The sequence below is a fragment of the Canariomyces notabilis genome (genome assembly GCF_033297395.1).
Source record: "Canariomyces notabilis strain CBS 508.74 unplaced genomic scaffold N656scaffold_7, whole genome shotgun sequence".
In the NCBI taxonomy this organism is placed as follows: Eukaryota; Fungi; Ascomycota; class Sordariomycetes; order Sordariales; family Chaetomiaceae; genus Canariomyces; species Canariomyces notabilis.
Genome location: NW_027041829.1, coordinates 171,965 through 190,003, shown reverse-complemented (window position 1 = coordinate 190,003; position 18,039 = coordinate 171,965). Strand labels below are relative to the sequence as shown.

Below are 18,039 nucleotides of genomic sequence, written 5' to 3'. Positions count from 1 at the left end.
CAGCCTGGTCAACGTAAGTATATATACAATACCCCCCTTGTTTGTTCGCTAGCGCCTGACTTGAAGACAAGGGTCAACCTCAGAAGTCAGATCTCGACAGAAAAACGCCCACTTTGCCCACTGGTATGACAGGTAGAGAAAACGACGATTCTGAACATTGCTAGATGCTTAATTTTTCTGTGTTGAAGTATTCCTTCTGGCTATTGAGCTGTATCTTTTTGAAATTTGGACTAGGACCCCTGTCCTGAGTTCCGCGCTAACAAATAAACAAGGGTTGTATTGTATGTGTACCTACGGAGCTATGTGTACTCTATGCGGCTGATCTGCTCCACCGTTCGCACGCACATGCACAGTTGCACACCCACAACCCGAGCACCGAAGCGGGCGAAGCTTCAAGAAGAAGAAAGAAGAGGGATAAAAAAGCACCGCGTCCCGTCGGCACTAGTGTGTCTACGTGTAGTGGGGTTGAGGGCAATGCTGTCTCGTCACTCGCCTTGCCGAATGAAGCGAAAAACGGCTATACAGCTTGCATCCGGTGCTGCTTTGCCCTGCCGTGCTCCGCCTGCTCGTCTCTTCATTCCCAATGTTTCCCGCGCCTCGACCCTTGAAATTGCGGATAACATCTCATTCGCCCTACTGTGTACATACGACGGGTTGTTCATCTCGAAAAGAGCACCGCCTCCTCTCTCATATGGCCGATAATCTCTTGGAGCAGGAACCCGATGCTCATTCGACTGCGACGATCCGTGTTGATCCCGAAGGATTAGCAACTTCGACGCGATGTGGGTTTATATGACCATGCAATCGTATGTATGGTACCTCCGGTAAAGCCAGAAATATCATGCCGCTTTGTGCGACATTATTATTGATGAGGCGAGGCGTTGTATGTTACAAGGGTCATGTTTCCTGCCCCTTTTCCATTGTCTGACGTTTCGTTACCGGGCGGTACAGTATGATGGGCCCGAGGAAGCAACCTGACGCCTGGTTTTGCACCTAATTTTCAGAGGGTCGCGGGCCACCTCAGGCTTCGCCGGTCGTATCGGCCCGTCCACTAAGCCGCCCATCCCAGTGATCACACCCACTGTCGCTTTCCCTAGCGGGCCCGCATTCACCGCTCCTTCCTTTGCTGAGGTGCCGCGCATGTGTCGCTTCCAGGTTGAAACGTACGGCCACCTCATGCATGAATTCATTGATGCTGTGGGCAGGCTGGCAGGTTCCATACTTCCAGGTTTGGTTCCGGCCTTCCCAAGTTGACTCAAATTACGGCGTACCGTATGACAGCAATCACTTAACCCGAACCTCTTTACACTTTTGGCCGATGCTTTGCCTTCTACTGATGTATTGCCCCTCCACCGTGATATTCAACACTCTGAGACCCCACGGCGCGGAAAGCTTCCGGGTAGGCCCGGACGACCACGAGAAGATTGTTGGAATCTCCCTTTCTCAGTTTTCACCCCTTCCCACTTTTCCTGCTGCAACCAACACAAGCGCAACAAAACATCTCGGCCTGTCCACCTTTCCAATTTCACGGCTTCCGTCTTCAGGAAGATTGACTCGTCCAGTCGTATCCGTACACTAGAATGGAACCCTCCACGTCATCACGACACACATGCTACGGACGGTTCTAACAGACTAACAGACAAGCATCCGCTCAGAAAGAGGTTGCAGGCTTGAGGGTACTTGTATGTACCAATCCTGCAAAGCCTTCCCTCTGGATTTTCTTGGTGGCCAGCCCCACTGCGAACTCTAACCTCGCCTCTCGGCTCAAGGCTTCAATATGCAGCCCGTAGAGCATCCCAGCAATAAACGTATCACCCGCGCCGATGGTGCTGGAGGCGTTAGCTTGCACCTTTAGCAGAAATAGGTTCTGGATCCTCGGCAGGCAGCGTGCCGATGCGACAGGCCGACGTCCCGCAGGCACGATGGGCTGCAAGGCGCACACTAAGATGTCTTTCCGCCAAGGCCTCTCACCAGAACTCCCCCTTTATTGCAAAAGCGGGGGCGGCTCCCTCAGTCCCTCTAGCCCAACCAGCACGAGACTCCAGATGGATAGCCACTTACTCGACGACTTCTACCGTTTCCCCGGGTGAAATTGCAGAACAGTGAATGTACTCGCCACTGGACGGCGAAAGAGCCCCGGCGCCTTGTGCTCCCCATGTGCACAACATGAGAGAGCTAGTCATCGAATCCGTCGTCAGTCTTGGCAGGCTTTTACTGTCGGAGGACACCTACGCCCTGGTCGATCGAGCCTCGCTCCTCAGACAAGCTTCCGGGTTGGCGTATCCTCTTCCCTGTTGGATGATTAGCAGCCAAACTTGTGGCCTGACTCGCCCACGAAGCCATGCGTCCAAGACATGCGCGTCCCACAAATCCAGACTTACCTCAGCCCAACTTCTCGAGTAGAAGACGACATCGGCCTCGGCAGCAAGAGCTTCCAACCCTTCCCGGCCAGGTTTTTCAATTTCGACACTGATCGTGCTACCGGGCATAGAGGAGCGGAGGTGGCGGATGCATCGCAGCGTCGTCTCCGGGATTCGGCCCTGGACGAGTCAATGCTGGCACACTCTCACCCCAAGCCGAGACGAATGCCAAGGGTATTGCAGTCCGTGATGCTGCGCACCTCAAAATGCCACCAACACTCATTCCCATGCTCTGTGAAGACGTCGGCAATTCTCACGAATTCGCCGACAGACATCTCTGGCAGACTGTTAAAATTCACGATAGTGCGACTGCCCGTTTCACTGCTGCGGATGATGTAACTGCTAGCGGCCTCTTCGCGGCCCTCCCGGTAGAGACAATGGTCAAAGCATATGGCAGAGCCGGGCCTCGTGCCGAAGGACGACATTATCTTACGCGTGCTAGCTGCCCGGGCGTCAGGCAGGCACGACACGAGGTGCAGCCCGAGCTGGAGCTCGTACGGGCCGGCAGACACGAGTTGCTGGAGGACTTCAAGCGAGTTGGGGCAGTTTCCCCCACGCCTCACCTGCACTGCTGTCGCTCGAAGTTTCGAATCCTCATTGGGAAAATGAGGGACACTGATTATACTCATTCAATGGGTGAGATGCGGATCCATGATAATTCGGCGTTGTCTGTCGACTGCTGCCGCCGTAGGCGAAGCTAGCGGGCAAAATGGCGAGATGGAGGCCACTCACGTAAGAATGGTGTCGAGGTAGCATGCGCCTACCAAAATGAGATGCTTCATCTCGCCGATTCCTTCTGACGCTTTGTCAGGGTGACCAAAGCTGCCTGCCCTGGGCTCTCTAATTCAGGTCCGTTCGGCCTGCAGAGACTGCATCGGTGTCAGCATAGAGCAGGAACCGATCTCAAGTTCTCAACACTATAGACTTGGGATACATGCGCTTGGCTTCCGCAAGAACACGACACCATGCGGCTTCCGGCAAGGGGTTTTCAGTCGAGACTCGAGACTGATTTCTGTGAAGCCGCATATTCACGGCAAATTCAAGAACTTATCACTTAACTAGGTATTGCTCTTTACAGTGTTAATAAATGCGGCGAAGCGCATTATCGGCGGTTCGGAACTTCGGAGGTGGGTAGGCCGCAACGCCAGTCAATACTTCAATTCCGCGCCAGAAAAAGTGAGATGGGAACCATTGGCGCCGACGGAGCTTCCTCGGGGCTGTTGGAGACCGGCGCTTCAGAAGCTGGCAGGTGAGCAATTTAGTAATGTTGAATAATGAGTGTGAACACTAACGCTACCTAGGTACGTACAGTACCCACCTTGTAACCTTATCATAATCAAGGTGAACTTCCAATTACAACGGGAATGTGGTATGTATACGCCAGGTACGGTATCTTACCACAAAAACCCCACAATGACGCACACGCACTTGAGAACATTTCAAGTTGGACCTGCCATGCGCAGCTTTGATCCTGGGGTGTCGATCTACTTTGCGAAAGTACAACCTTTGATTATTGTCGTCATCGCTGCATTGTGCCCCTCACTCCGACTTTTATCGCTATCGCAGCGATAATGTGTCAGCCCACCATTGTCTACCGGAGCAGCAGGACATTCACACCAGATTCGGGAATTGGGTGACAAGCTCGAGACGAGTCATCACGGAGTAGAAGCTTGCGACTGTTGCATAGCAATGGCCGACATATCCAAAGGACCAAGGCGAGTGTCGGTCGAGGAATCGAGCGATGAGGACCATAATTCCGTCGAGGTATGTCCATCCTTTGTTTTAGGATACCTCGTCATGTCCACCAACTGTCTCCCCGCTAATAGCCTTCATTCACAGGTCTTCCTTGATTCAGCTAATCCCTATCGCCGCAAGTGTTCTCTTGTAGGGAACGACTTGGAAGACCGTCACCTGGATCGGTCCATAGCGCCACCGCACAAGACGGAATGTTTGGTCCACCAGTTCCTTGCCGACCAGCAACGGTCGAGGATAGCCCACTCCGCAGCGCGCGATAGCTACGAGCACCGTGACCACCCTCGGCATTACAGCACTTTGTCGCCCACTGTCCACCGCGTTCGCCACGGCGAGGCCGGCACAGCAGCCTGTCGAGCGGAGGACAGCTCGTCCCAGGATGGGTTGGACCGGCCGGTCGATCCCAAGGCGTTTGCCCAGGACAGCGGCACCAGCAGCGGCGGCGGCGGTGATGACGCAGCCAGGCGCCCACGGCTAGCGACCATCCTCAAACACGACTCTGCCCTTGCCGACGGGCACAAAGATGGCCGGATGATTCCTGGCGAGGAAGCCAGCGGCAACCTCAGCAGCACCAGCACCAGCACCAGCACGTGCGGGCAGGCCGACGAGAAGCAGTGGCGTGCGGAAATGACGCTGCCGCGGACGCCGTCGCAGCTGGACCAGCGCTCGGCGTCGGCCGACGCACCCAACAGCCGGCTGCTGACCAAGAAGCAGCTGAGCGAGATGGCGTGGGGCGTGCGCGAGCTCAGCCGCCGGCTTGGGAGCATGCGATTGCGCTTCAGGGTCAAGAGCATCTTCCTGCTCACCAAGATCCACGATGCCGAGCTGATTGGCAAGACGAGGGAGCTGTGCCGCTGGCTGCTGGATCGGGAGCGCGAGGTCCGATACACTGTATATGTGGACCAGGAGTTGCGCGATAACAAGAGGTTTGATGCGACCGGCTTGGTGGAGGAGGTTAGGAGGGATTATGTTGCCAGTGGGGAGGTCAGTGAAGAGGCGAGCTGGGACGTTCCAAAAAGGTTGAGGTACTGGGATGAGGACATGTGCAGGACCAGGCCGCACACCTTTGACTTTGTGGTCACCCTGGGCGGGGATGGGACGGTGCTGTATGCCAGTTGGCTGTTTCAGCGGATCGTTCCACCCGTATTGAGCTTTGCGCTCGGAAGTTTAGGCTTCTTGACAAAGTTCGATTTTGACGATTATCGGAGGACGTTGACCGGGGCATTCAGCGACGGGGTGACGGTGAGTTTGAGGTTGAGGTTTGAGGCGACGGTAATGCGCAGTCAGAAGACTGGGTCAAGGTTGACCGAGGATGGGGAGCATGCTGAGAGTACGCAGCCGGACGGGAACGGCCAACCGAGGGATCTTGTTGAGGAGTTGATAGGGGATGAGAAAGACGATGAGCATACTCATCGACCTGATGGGACGTACGAGGTGCTGAACGAAGTCGTCGTGGACCGAGGGCCCAATCCGAGTAAGTTCCATTGCTGCCAGACCCTCTCTAGCCCCAATGAGCGCCTGACTAACATTGGGCTCTAGCGATGTCTAACATTGAAATCTTCGGCGATGATGAGCACTTCACTTCTGTTTCGGCCGACGGAATCTGCGTCAGCACGCCGACTGGCTCGACGGCCTATAACCTCGCCGCTGGCGGCTCCTTGTGCCACCCGGAGAACCCGGTCATGCTGGTTACTTCGATATGCGCCCACACGCTCTCCTTCCGGCCGGTCATCTTGCCGGACACTATCGTGCTGCGCATCGGGGTACCCTACGATGCGCGCGCCAGCTCCTGGGCCAGCTTCGATGGCAGGGAGCGCGTCGAGCTGCGACCGGGAGACTACGTCACGGTGAGCGCTAGCCGGTATCCGTTCGCCTGCGTCCAGCCGCACGGTCGGAGGAGTGAGGACTGGATCAATAGTATCAGCGCCAAGTTGGGGTGGAATACGAGGCAGAGGCAGAAGGGTTATAATGAATGGGGGAAGTAAAGCCTTCGCTTTAGCGGGCTGGTCGAGCGAGTTCTGGAGTGGGCATCTTGATATTTGGCATAGACAGGTGTTCAACCTTCTGATTCTCGTGGTTGTTGTGCCAATGATATACTTGCTGTTACAGGCTCAACCTGTAGTTATAGTTTCATACAACCTTCAGTATCAACATCAGTACCGTGGCCCTTCTTGTGTAATCATTACCGATACTGCTACAACGATGATCAAAGTCTTAGAGTTTCGGGCAAGCAATAAGCCCACAAGGCACCTCGACGCCTCAGCTACCAGAATGAGATACATCCTTGATGCTTCGGCGTCAGCAACAGAACACACGCAGGCTGGATACCATACCACAGAGGGGACATATATATATATATAGGTACATACACCGAACCGCGAAGCTCAACACACCGGAGCAGAGCACCACCACTACTAAGTACTAACCTGCCAATCGATCGATCAATACAGAGGGCTTGTGAGTTGTAGTCGTAGGACTCAACTGTATAGTCCATGCGTGCAAGCTAGTACAGCATAATGAGTACAGCGGGGCAAGGAACGGGACTGAGGACGGGGCGAGAAAGGAACCTATCTCAGTGACGGTGTAGCTAATGTATGACTCGAGATGGCCAACTGAAGTGGCTCAGTTCGGTGTTGGACTTCTTGCCTGACAGCAAATATTCAAGGGAACCATTTACTTATATACCTGGGTAGGCAGGCAGCCTAGGTAGCTAGCTAGCAGGGCCACTATACATGTTCTTCGTCTTCACTATCTCCATCATAATCATCATCTTCATCATCTTCTTCTCTATCCTCATTATCATCCTCATCCTCATCTCTTTCCCCTCAATCTTCTATACCCCTAACCATTGAGCTTTGACAGACCAGCTAGCCAGGTCATGAATCATGAACCATGTCCAGATAGTGCTCAATACTCATACAGTACATCACTTCCTTCCTTCCATCCCTGGCAGCAGTCAGTGGCAGAATGCTAGGTCAACTTAACCTGGAACATGTAACCCTGTATCTGCGCAAACACAGCCCATCAGTCCTAGCCAGCAGTGAGCAAACGCACCTCCTCACACTCCTCCTCCTCCTCAGCATACGAAAGAAAACCCCGTATACTTTTGACATTGAGCACAGTAGCAGTAGCAGTAGCAGTAGCAATAGTACTAGTACATAGGCCCTGCCCTGTTGCAAGTTTGCAACCCACTATTCCAAGAACGATGCCGTGGCTGGTGAATCGCCGAGACGGGCAGCAAGATCAAACCGAATTGCCCCGGCCGAGAGTCCCGTCTCAACCACCAGTTCCCGTCACCGACCAGACCAGACCGCATGGTCATGATATGCATTACCCCCCTCCCAGGCGGTATATTGTCCTTGTCCTTGTACCTACACCTCAACCATCATACGGCATACATATACAATGTACGGCGTATAAACGGTTGCAACTGAATATGAACCTGAACAACTTAAACAAACGTGGCCATGGAAATCCACCCAGGGCAGGCATCCAGGCAACCAACCAACCAGCCAGCCAGGCTTGATATTGTATTGTACGGACTACAGACGGGAAGCTGCAGAACCACTGCACATATCCGTATCTGGGGAAGCGGAACGGTGTCACCGCACCCCCCGCCCCCCCATTCCCCATTCCCGACACGCACGTGTAGGCTCTGTCACTACCCGTCAGTCAAAGGTGGCCTGAGAGATGTTGTGTTCAACTCTAGAGAAACAGAAGGAGAGAACTGCGGGGTAAAGGTAAGGTTATCAAGGCGGTGAAGCCACTTCAAGAAAGAAAGGGATGGCAGGATATGCGGAGACTCCTGTGCGGTTGGTCTGGTCAAGTTCACGTGTGTATGTAAGGTATGTAGTGCAAGTGCTCAGCCGGATGTCGGGTCAGGTAGGGAGTTTCGTTCAAACGAGCGGGCGCGTCAGATTCAACTGATGAATGGATGGGTTGAACCAACAGCTGGAATCAGCATGGGAAGGGTGGAATCCGATTCTGAATCCAAGTCGCCCAAAGTTGAAGTAAAGTATGTACAAAGAAGTCCAAGTCTATAGATGTCCCATGCCATATGGATAGGTCGCCCGGTTCCGTTTTCCCACCACTCCAAGCCTGGAGTGCCATGTATCACTCTGAAAGGCGCCTACCATGTGTCCCGTTTTGAAAAATGTCTTTTCTTTGCCCCCGACATTGGGTATATTGCCAACTGTTGCCGTGGCAGCAAAGGATGAGAAGTGAAGAAAAAAAGTTCATGTCACATCACAACGGAGCTTATCCGCTTTTTCCGCGTCGAGGGGCGGAAGGCCACAGGCCTCCGCGCTAACGGCTTTCTAGTTGTTGAACCACCACGTGACTTTCTGGCGGCCGACGCCGAGGTCTCCAAAGAGCTCGAGGAACATCTTCTCGGAGCTGTCAATGTGGTCAATGGCGCAGCCCATGCACTTGTCGCGGACCGTTGCCGTGACCGTCTTGCCGCCGTAGCTGACGGTGATGGTCTTGCCGCAGTAGGGGTTGCCGTTGGATTGCGTGCCCATCAGCAGGTGCGAGAGGGCGACAATGTTCTCGCTGTGGTCCTTGCCACTGTCGTCCCAGCCGCACGCGCCCAGGCCCAGGGCGTAGTAGGTCAGGTCGCCGGCGTACTGCGTGGCCCCGCCACTAGACCCGCCGCCGCCACTTGATCCGCCGCCAGAGCCGCTGCCGCTGCTGCTGCTGGTCTGAGGGGGCGGCGGGCTGCTCGACGACGTGGTCGGGGCCGGCGCAGCCGCCGGAGGGGTGGAAGACGACTCAATCACGGGACTATCGCGATGTCTTGTCAGTCCGCGTCTCAAGTTTATAGGGCGGGCAGAGTACTTACGGAGGCGCCACCACAACGGGCTCCGCTGTGCTGGATGGGGGAGCTTGCTGCGCCTGAGAAGTCTCATAGAACTGGCCGCCTTGCGCGCTGGTCGTCGTCGTGCTCGAGGGGCCTTCAACAGGCGGGGTGAACTTGGACGTAGGCATGATGGTCTCGGTAGTGCTCTCGTCAACAAGCAGCGTTACCGTCTCGTATATGGTCTCGGTGACCCAGTCCGTCACGATGCCGCGCTTCTCGTGGTGGCCATGGACATGTCTGCGATGGGGATGACCGTGGCCGTGGGCACGGCCCTGGACGAGAGCGGCAGAAGCCAGCAGGCTGGCAAAAACGGCGGTCGACTTCATTGTGATCCGGTAGGGGCTGAGTCCAAGTGGGAGTCTTTCTTCGAGCTTGCTCGTTCAACTCCGCAAAAATGAGTGTGAGTTCAATCACTTGCGACCTTCTGTCAAGGAGGGATGCTTCAAGGAGAAGCTGTGTGTGATACGTTTTTTCCGTTGCTGAGCCTCGTGCGAAAATGAAGGTATGTCCACTGAGCCTGCTCAAAAAAGGAACGAATCTTAGGAGGTGGGCTGAAGCAAACAGTGAATGTGTGAAGAGAGAAGGATCAGAAACGGCGGAGGGAGCAAAACATGAAAGGGCTGAGAGTTAAGGCACCCATCCCGGAGTTCTGGGTGGCCCAGAGAGTAAGAAAGCTGTGGACTGGGCAGCGCCTCCCTCATCCCTGTTGTGTTTGTCCGGTCAGGCCATCATGCTGCTAGCTCTCGTACCTAAGAGATACAAACTGTGGCCCTGAAACTGTTAGTGGAGGGGGCTGTTGCTGTTAGGAATTGTGCTCATACCTAAAGCAGGCAAACAGGCTTGGCATGTTACTGCGTAGACACCTAAAAATCAAAGTTAGGGCAGTGATGGCGACCCAATTTTGACAGAACTGGCGCCAGCGACTGTTCCTTGCAGCTCCTGCAAGGTACGGGCAAAATAGCCCGCCCCTCCTTGTCATTCCCGGGACGCGAGCCAACGGCCATCCAAGGCAGGAAACCACTGCAGCCAATGACACCGGCATTGAGATGTGAGCTTGCGTCGATCTGCCCCACTGTCCGAGTTCTCGCCCAGCAGTTGGCCTCCACGTCCGCCTTATGAGGTGACAGAAGAGAAGTTTTTTCACATAGTGTATGCACATACATACAGTGTACACGTAGTTGAATGTAGGAATCGAAACGTGTGGTGGCATTCTGTGATAGTTTGGCCCACTTTTGCTTGCTGTGTCATCCAATCCTCGACATAACGTTGCCATTGCCACTTGGAGCTGACAAGAAGCAAAAGCGTTCGTCCGAAGGTGGACGGCACGGCACGGTTGATGGGACGGAACTCGTTGGGTAAAACCATGGCCAGTCACGGCTCGCGATTGAGACCATAATCCTCGGTGTTATTGTTCTGTTGCTGCCATCATGAGAGATGTGAACAAATCCAGTTTTCACGTCATTTCAATTCTCAAAAGCGCTTGCTCATAGTCGCGGACGGCATCTGAGATGCAGGAGGAGATAGAGGCCCGTCGGCATGCTCGGCGCTGCACACGTGGCGAGCGAGTAGCCACTGCAAGGTCCCAGAACGATGACCGGGATGATCGGACGGGCAGAGAGAACTTATTGCCTGTCGTCACTGTCGTGTCACTTCCGGGTGAAGGTATAGAGGAACAAGTTCTCTCTGCTAAACACAGGCCGGTCTTCATCGGCAATCTCGGTCACGGTGAAGGCTTTCCTGGCCGCCTTCAGAAATTGCATGTCGGCCCGGCGTCTCTTCTTGAAACAAAAATAAATGGTGGCCGACGGGACCAAGGCCAACAGATCTTGAAGCGTCTGCAATAACAGCGGGAACGCTGGTTCAAAGTAGACGCAGTCGGCCGCGAGGATTGTATCGGGTTTGAAATCCAGAATCTCCTGTGACAGCGGCTCGCCCCTGCATCATGCCAGTCGTTGTCAGGAAAAGACGTCTCTCCAACCCCGCAGAATGGTTAACGTCATCGAAATGGAATCACTTACCAATTGAGAACTTTGGCTCGGACCCGGTCGCCGAGGTCGTTCAAGGCGATGTTGTGTTGCATGAGGGATTCCATGTCCACCATGTCGGTGATGTAGAGTGGATGATCCAACCTGCTGCAGCCTCTTGCGACGGTGAGTCCGACGATGCCACCGCCGGCGCCGAGCTCGAGTCTTTAGATGAGAGCCAGTCGTCAGGTCAGCACTGTTCTGTTCCCCGCACCCGCAACAACAACGGGCATCCATCGTATCAAACACAAGTCACATGGCGGGCACCAACATTCTGGCGTGTTGCAGCTCATCTCGATGGTAGCGCAGCATATGTTTGGCCAACACCATGCCAGCCGGCCAAAGCTGGCCCCCGCATCCCGACTTGAGATCCTCGTGGAGTTTCAGTGGCTCGCCCAACAGGCCCGAGAAGTCCAGCTCTGTAGTTCCGGCGGTCTTGTACTGTGGGAGAGGCGCCAAGTCCTCATCAAACGCAAGAGGAGAAAATTCCGGCGATGGTGATCGTGAATTGCTGCTCATTCTTAAATCTTTTGGGTAATATTTGTGAGGATTGTCGCTGGTGTTGGTGTATGTACTTATGTTGCGCCAGTTGCCCCTTCCTTGTGGATGGGCGGAATTTTTTTGATTTGAGTTGCCTGTGCAGGTCCGCCCCGCCAGCAACCTACATTTGCTGCAGCTTCGTCCGATGAAATTCATTGCCGTGCAAAAAAAGGGGCAGCATCTATCGGCTTGAACTATGAAAGCCGCCTTGTGTTTAGAGTTGGTATTCGACCTACTAAACGTTTTTTGTACGATGGCTTTCCAACGCTCATAGAGATGTTGGGCGGGAAATTGGAAGACACCACTGTCCATCGCCGCTCTCCTCCCTTGATCAAGGGATCGCCGAAATTGGAATGCTCCCTCCCCTTTTGCCGGCACCTAAGTGCTTTCTCAAGGGTTCTGTTGCCTCCTCTTACACTTGAAAAAAATGAAGTGGATTTAAGGGACAGCTGATCGCAAAGGCGAACTCCCTGGCGATTCCAGGGCGCTGTGATGGCGAGCCATGTAAGGGGCACGCACTCACAAGGAGATGGCTGAATCTGAAGCGCAAGCCATCTCCTGAGGATGATCTCTCCGTCCTTTAGCTGGCTAGCAGGATCTCTTCTTTCTTGTTCCTAGTCTAACCTCGCTCCTTCCTCCAATCTCCTCTCTTCAACACCGTCATCACGAATTTGACGTCGACAGTCGGTATCAGCAACGACGAATTGCTGGTGCTTTCAACTGTTACCATGGCCTCACAGGCCGTTACCTGGACGGCACTCCTTCTCGCTGGCATCTCAATGGCCTCCCCAATCGTTTACTTTCCCATAAATTCCCAGGTCCCTCCCGTCGCCCGGGTTGGGCAATTCTTTTCCTTCGTATTCTCCCCGTCGACCTTCTCCTCAACGTCGAAAATCACCTATCACCTCGCCCAGCATCCATCCTGGCTTTCGATCGACAGCGATGCCCGGCGATTGTTTGGAACTCCCAGCGATAAGGACGTCGTGCCGGGACTTGTGGTGGGTGTGCCTCTGAGTCTCGTCGCGAGTGATGCTGCCGGTTCGACATTGCTACCTGCCACGCTCGTCGTATCGCGGAATCCGGGACCGACAGTCGAGATACCATTCGAAGAGCAAGTTCCCGATTTTGGCATGTTTTCCACTCCATCCTCTCTGCTATCAGCGCCGGAAAAGGACTTCTCGTTTGCGTTGGAACCGGCAACGTTCTCGACCACTTCTGACATCCCATTGAGCTACTACGCTACCATGGCCGACAACACGCCACTCCCGGCCTGGATATCCTTTGATCCCAGCAACCTCTCCTTTGCGGGCCGAACACCACCCTCAGGTTCTCTAGTTCAGCCGCCGCAGAGCTTTTCGATCCGGCTTGTCGCAAGCGACGTTGCCGGCTTCGCAGGGGCGTCTCTGGTTTTCGACATTGTTGTTGGCACCCACTGTCTCGTTGCGGACTATACTACAATAATCCTGAGGGCTGTTCCGGGAATCTCGGTGCTTTACTCTACATTAAGAGACACTGTCAGCGTCGACGGCAAACCAGCCATCCCCGAGACCGTCGTTATCGCCTCTACATCGAACGTTCCGCCATGGCTGACGGTAGACAAAACTACTTGGATTATAAGTGGCATGCCGCCTGAAGCCGTTACCTCCAGCAAATTCACCATCACGCTGCGGGATGACTTCACCAACACGCTAAACCTGACCGTTGCGGTAGAGGTGGCAGGAGATCTGACTTACCAAGCGAACGTCTTCAATGATAGCTTGCCCAGCCTCACCATTATCCCCGGCAGGCGCTTCTCATTCGATTTTCAACCGTATTTGGTGGACTCTCAGAGGACGGAGCTTTCTGTTGTGACAAACTCCTCTTACCCTTGGATCAGATTTGAATCTAGCACCGTCACCCTGTTCGGGGAGACCCCCCGGAGTCTTCCACACTCCATCATCGACATTGAAGTGAATGCCAGGCCAAAGGATTCCAACAAAGTGGTTTCCACAACATTGAGGATCCGTGTCCAAGCTGGATCGGAAGACACCCCGAGCGCACATCCTACAGAATCTCCAGGGGAGCAGTTATCGTTGGCGGGCGACGGACTCGAGTACGGGCAGTTCAATGTCGTGTTATTCGCCGTACTATTTCCAGTTCTCCTTCTGCTTGTTGCCGCCGCATGCCCACTCTTTTGGTGGTTCCGTCGGCGAAAGGAGCGCCAAATCTCCAGGTTCACAATCGTCGATGTGTCAGGACTTCCTGCCAGTCCGGAAGGTCCCCGGCCCCCTCCAGCGACCAGCAAATGCTCCGAGGAGGATCTCTCGTCAAACGATACTTTGATCTCGGAACAGCTGAACTATGTCAGTCTACGTAACGCATTCACAAATCGAAGGAGCCTGCCTCAGACCCAGGCAAAAGTTTGGCTGCTGTCTCCGACCAGCACCCGCTCAAGAGCTGCCGACGGACAACAAGGCGGCAGTTCATCTCCGGTGCGTAGTGCAAGTGTTGGCCGTGCACGGCCGAGGCCGCGACTCAAGATCAGTAGCTCCCTGAGTTCCATCACCGAGACAAGCGTGGATGACGAGGGTGACGGGTCTTCCGGTGAGCGCACTCTCCGATCCCGCAGCAACGATAGCGACATGTCGTCCAGAGACTACATTGAAGGCAGTATACCGCAAATGCCACGATTCTCTGGGTCGATGTACATTGACGAAACTCCCCGGCCGTGCGATAGCATGGAGACATCCACCCAACAGGCTTCCTCCTTTCCTGTGGCCGATTTGGATCCCGAGGAGCCTCCCTTGAGAGCGAAATCCAGACTACCTTACCATCCGCCTGCTTCAGCACCCGGTCGATTTGCCTGGTCCTGGCTCACCAGAAAGAACATAACGAAGGGACAGTGGAGAATCAGCCACATGATGACGAAGTGGAGCAAGAAATCAATAACCACTACGGGCGGCACCCTGGCGACGTCAGCCAGCGGGCAATCAGGCAAGGCGAGTGAGCTCACGGCGCCGGAGTTATCTTCGATGCCTGGCTCAACATGTCCCTCTAGCCGGCCAGCCACGCTATGTGAGGGGGCAAGCAGCGACTTGGAGGACCAGAGACAGGATTCCGTCGGCACTGATAGCAGCAGAAGGCCAAACTTCACCACCCCGGCGCCGAGCCTAGCTTCGAGTAAGGGGCAGAGCAGCACCTCCGGAACCGTCCTGGGCGTTTCGTAGGAAGATTTTCCTGGAGCTGTATCGTTTCTCCGGTCGTCTGGCACTTGGTCAACCGTGTGCTCAACAACTGAGCATGCAAGCGAGGCAGCGGAGAGTCCAGAGAGGCTGCAGCGGCCAACGGCGGTTGGCACCCCGGCATCTGGAAGGAACTGGACGGTGCTCCAAGAGTCGCCAACCTCGATGGGGTGGAAGAATACGCAGGCGGCAGGCCCAAACAAAACACGACAGTGTCATTTCAAGGGACTGTCCCACAGGTCGAAAGAAAGCAAGGACAGATCCGACAATACAGTGTATATCTGAGTCTAGTCTAGGGACGATAGCGAGGCAGATGGCTATAGATATGCCATCTTCAGAGCGAGCTGTCATTAGTTTCTGGGCCGGAGCTGGCTAACCAGAACAGCACTCGTAAACTTGCACATTTGCCCTGTAATTACATGTTGTATACGCAGTGCTGTATGAATGCAACGAGTTCTGTACTGTACGGTACAGTACAGACATACTCGTACAGAGTTTTCTGTAAGCTATCATTACCATGCAGTCACCCTCCCGAATGAATTGCTGGCATTGAACGGCCCGGTCCAGCCTTGCAGCTTCCCATCCGCAAAAGCACCACTGTTGACGGCTATCGACTACTAGACTGTCTTCGTCTGATTGTTTGCTGGTTTGCCTTCTGACAATGGAATCTTGATGACTTTTACCTTGGGTTGCCCATAACCAATCGACGGGCCAGAAGACAGAAATCACCGAATAAGCAAACAAGGGGACACTGGATGGAATCGCCGCCCTCAGATGCAAACTCTAATGAGAGTCCACCAAATCGAAACGACTTGTCAGCGCCGTCGTCCAACCAGGTTGATAGACCCCGAGGGCGAGAGGCGAACGTCTATGATGCCGTCGCAGGTGGGTTCGATCACCACCGCCCCTCCCTCCAAATGCACTACTGCAAGTTTTTACTCACCGCTTGTTAGGTCGCATCACGCTGAATGGTCCCCTCAGCGACGCAGAATCCGCCCGAAGCAGGAGCAAGCGTCGCCGCAGCTGGTCTGCCGGCCGCTACTCGTCGCGCGATCCGCGACTAGCTCCGGAGGAGGTCCTGTTCAGACGCGAGGACGCCCCCGTCCGGTACGCCGAACACGACATTTACTGGGCCAACGAGGACCTGCCGGACGGCGGGCTCGGCCAACTCCCCAACGGGGATCTCTTGAAGTCGGTCCACGGCTATGGCAGCAGGTTCTACGAGGCGGTGGCGGCCCGGTTGGGCCCTCCTTGTGTCGTGGGCACCAGACTTGTCGACGAACGGAGCATGGACGAGACTGCCCTCCTCGCCTTTGGCATTCTAATCGAGGAGGCCTGCCGAGACGCCATTGGCAAGAAGGGAGACCTGGCCTTTACTGAGGGATCGACTGAGCAGCCGACCGCCGGAGTTGCCAAGGCCCAGCGGACTGGCGATTTCGCCGCCGGTTGGGTTTCTCAGGGCGCCCGCGAAGTTGTTGACGAGGATACTAACGTTACCTCGTCGCATTCGGGCAGGAGGAAAAAGCGGAGGAAGGTGGCAGAGGCAAACCTGGGGGAGAAGTATGTGCCCTAGGTAATGTCTCAGCCGACCGTCAGACCCGGGGTCGGTCGTTGCTTTTTCGCCAACCAGCAAGCATTGCCAACGTGCCGATCGACCGTCCTACTCAATCGAGCCTTTTCTCCCAGCAAGAAGCAAAGCCCGCCCGGGCCCGCTAGCCCGCCCCGCCAAAAGACGCACGTTTGGTTGATTCTCTTGGGGCCCGAAACCAACGACAAGGCGCAGTGGCCATCTGGCCCGGACTTTGTGCACAGGACAGGCAGTCAAGGGTACACTACCCTGGGTTTGGGAATGCATTAAACAAATGGTCCCTGCATCCCTCTTGAGATCACAAGAAAGTGTAGTGTACGTGTATGTAGTGTAATACGTAGTGGATATGGTGAAATCCGATGCAAAGGCCACCGCCAGATCCACCTCGCAATATTTCGAGGCTTCGAGCCAATGTGGCCAAGATTTCTAGAAACGGCAATTGCGATGCTGGCGACGGGACATTCTTACCAGACAAGGCTTGGGAAGGACGACGTCGCATTGCCCGCCTCTCTGGAGGCTACCAGGGCACAAAAATCGGCCAATCATGAATAACTTTCTCAAGTTGCCTCCAGGCAATTGATTCGTGGGTGGACGGTCCTCATGACACGAATACGCTATCGGGCCGCTGATTCGCTCAGAGGCTGGACTACAAGGGCATCAGTCGAACGATAACGCCTTGCCTCACCTCGCTGTCGGGCAAGAGGGCGTGGGGTCTATGGGAACTTTAACATACAACAACACTTCGATCTATTTGGTACCTCAAAGCTGGAAAGTTTATCATGTAAGGAGTTACTTTTACAGAACTACTTATGTACCTACTCATACTCTACACTGCCGCGACTGTCTACCATCAAGTATCTTCAAGGAGACAACTTGGCGTCGCGAGACATTCAGGTTCGCTCAGATCCTGTCGGAGTTTCCTCCGAACGCCCCATAAATCCTCGATTGCCGATTGGGCCCTCGCTCGTGGAAGGATGGAAGTTTGACGGGCTTCTACGACGCCGTCTGTGTTTTTGTTGCCAGTCTAGGCATTTTAAATGTAACAAACCCACGAAGAGGTCGCCGTGGCGCCGACTTGTCAACTTGGAACGGTGTGCGTTATCCAGGTCCCGTCCCCACCTAGATTTAATTGCACTTCTCAGGGTGCACGAGCCACACGCCACAAAACCGGGAAAGCCCACTGTTAGTGCAAATCCAGGACTTTCTAAGTGCAGACTCGCAGCGCAACGCCTATCCAAATTGAATGTGCAATTAAGTACACAAAAAAATCTATACTACATGCTCTTGTCCGGAAAATTTATATGCGTTTTGATCAAGATTGTGCACTTAGTTTAGATGATTTATAGGAAAGTTGCGTTGTTTCTGCGCAGGCATGAAGTTGGTGTAAATCGAGGTCAGTAACAGGTGGCTCGAGCGTTGAATGTGGTGGCTTTAGGGCAGGTAGCCCCACATACCCAAAAATGGTGGTGATCAGCGGGACCTGGATAACGCAGGCCCTTGGAACGGGCTTCAAGTGTGCTTACACGACCTTGCCTCAACAGGGACTGCACGTGCATACAGTGCTGTAACGTACTGTAATTTGTTGATACGTCCCGTGATCTGGCGGGGTTGACTGCCCCTCCGAAAGCGGAGAATG

The 18,039-nt window shown here is 54.5% G+C and overlaps 7 protein-coding genes across 7 annotated transcripts; 3 read left to right on the top strand and 4 right to left on the bottom strand.

Moving 5' to 3' along the window:
• Positions 1-1,651: 1,651 nt before the first annotated feature.
• On the bottom strand, positions 1,652-3,202 carry N656DRAFT_706672 (Ribokinase-like protein; the record flags this gene model as incomplete). Its single annotated transcript, XM_064811373.1, has 6 exons — positions 1,652-1,829; positions 2,062-2,143; positions 2,229-2,291; positions 2,378-2,540; positions 2,621-3,035; positions 3,153-3,202. The coding sequence occupies 6 exons, from the start codon at positions 3,200-3,202 to the stop codon at positions 1,652-1,654; spliced, it is 951 nt and encodes a 316-aa protein (XP_064671289.1).
• A 907-nt stretch (positions 3,203-4,109) lies between these two features.
• On the top strand, positions 4,110-6,157 carry N656DRAFT_707254 (ATP-NAD kinase; the record flags this gene model as incomplete). Its single annotated transcript, XM_064811417.1, has 3 exons — positions 4,110-4,184; positions 4,260-5,646; positions 5,712-6,157. 3 exons carry the CDS (start codon positions 4,110-4,112, stop codon positions 6,155-6,157), a joined length of 1,908 nt encoding a protein of 635 aa, XP_064671288.1.
• A 2,331-nt stretch (positions 6,158-8,488) lies between these two features.
• N656DRAFT_767444 (uncharacterized protein) lies at positions 8,489-9,356 on the bottom strand (the record flags this gene model as incomplete). The annotated part of the gene is made up of 2 exons (XM_064813558.1): positions 8,489-8,954; positions 9,013-9,356. The coding sequence occupies 2 exons, from the start codon at positions 9,354-9,356 to the stop codon at positions 8,489-8,491; spliced, it is 810 nt and encodes a 269-aa protein (XP_064671287.1).
• A 211-nt stretch (positions 9,357-9,567) lies between these two features.
• Positions 9,568-10,489, bottom strand: N656DRAFT_594942 (uncharacterized protein). Its single transcript, XM_064810226.1, has 2 exons — positions 9,852-10,489; positions 9,568-9,801 (listed from the first exon to the last, which is right to left on the bottom strand). The coding sequence occupies exons 1-2, from the start codon at positions 10,301-10,303 to the stop codon at positions 9,780-9,782; spliced, it is 474 nt and encodes a 157-aa protein (XP_064671286.1). The 5' UTR covers positions 10,304-10,489; the 3' UTR covers positions 9,568-9,779.
• A 187-nt stretch (positions 10,490-10,676) lies between these two features.
• Positions 10,677-11,573, bottom strand: N656DRAFT_788648 (uncharacterized protein; the record flags this gene model as incomplete). The annotated part of the gene is made up of 3 exons (XM_064816707.1): positions 10,677-10,965; positions 11,049-11,219; positions 11,326-11,573. 3 exons carry the CDS (start codon positions 11,571-11,573, stop codon positions 10,677-10,679), a joined length of 708 nt encoding a protein of 235 aa, XP_064671285.1.
• Positions 11,574-12,322: 749 nt separating this feature from the next.
• Positions 12,323-14,800, top strand: N656DRAFT_796943 (uncharacterized protein; the record flags this gene model as incomplete). The annotated part of the gene is made up of 1 exon (XM_064817585.1): positions 12,323-14,800. The coding sequence occupies one exon, from the start codon at positions 12,323-12,325 to the stop codon at positions 14,798-14,800; it is 2,478 nt and encodes an 825-aa protein (XP_064671284.1).
• A 770-nt stretch (positions 14,801-15,570) lies between these two features.
• N656DRAFT_796942 (uncharacterized protein) lies at positions 15,571-16,388 on the top strand (the record flags this gene model as incomplete). Its single annotated transcript, XM_064817584.1, has 2 exons — positions 15,571-15,700; positions 15,769-16,388. The coding sequence occupies 2 exons, from the start codon at positions 15,571-15,573 to the stop codon at positions 16,386-16,388; spliced, it is 750 nt and encodes a 249-aa protein (XP_064671283.1).
• Positions 16,389-18,039: the final 1,651 nt, after the last annotated feature.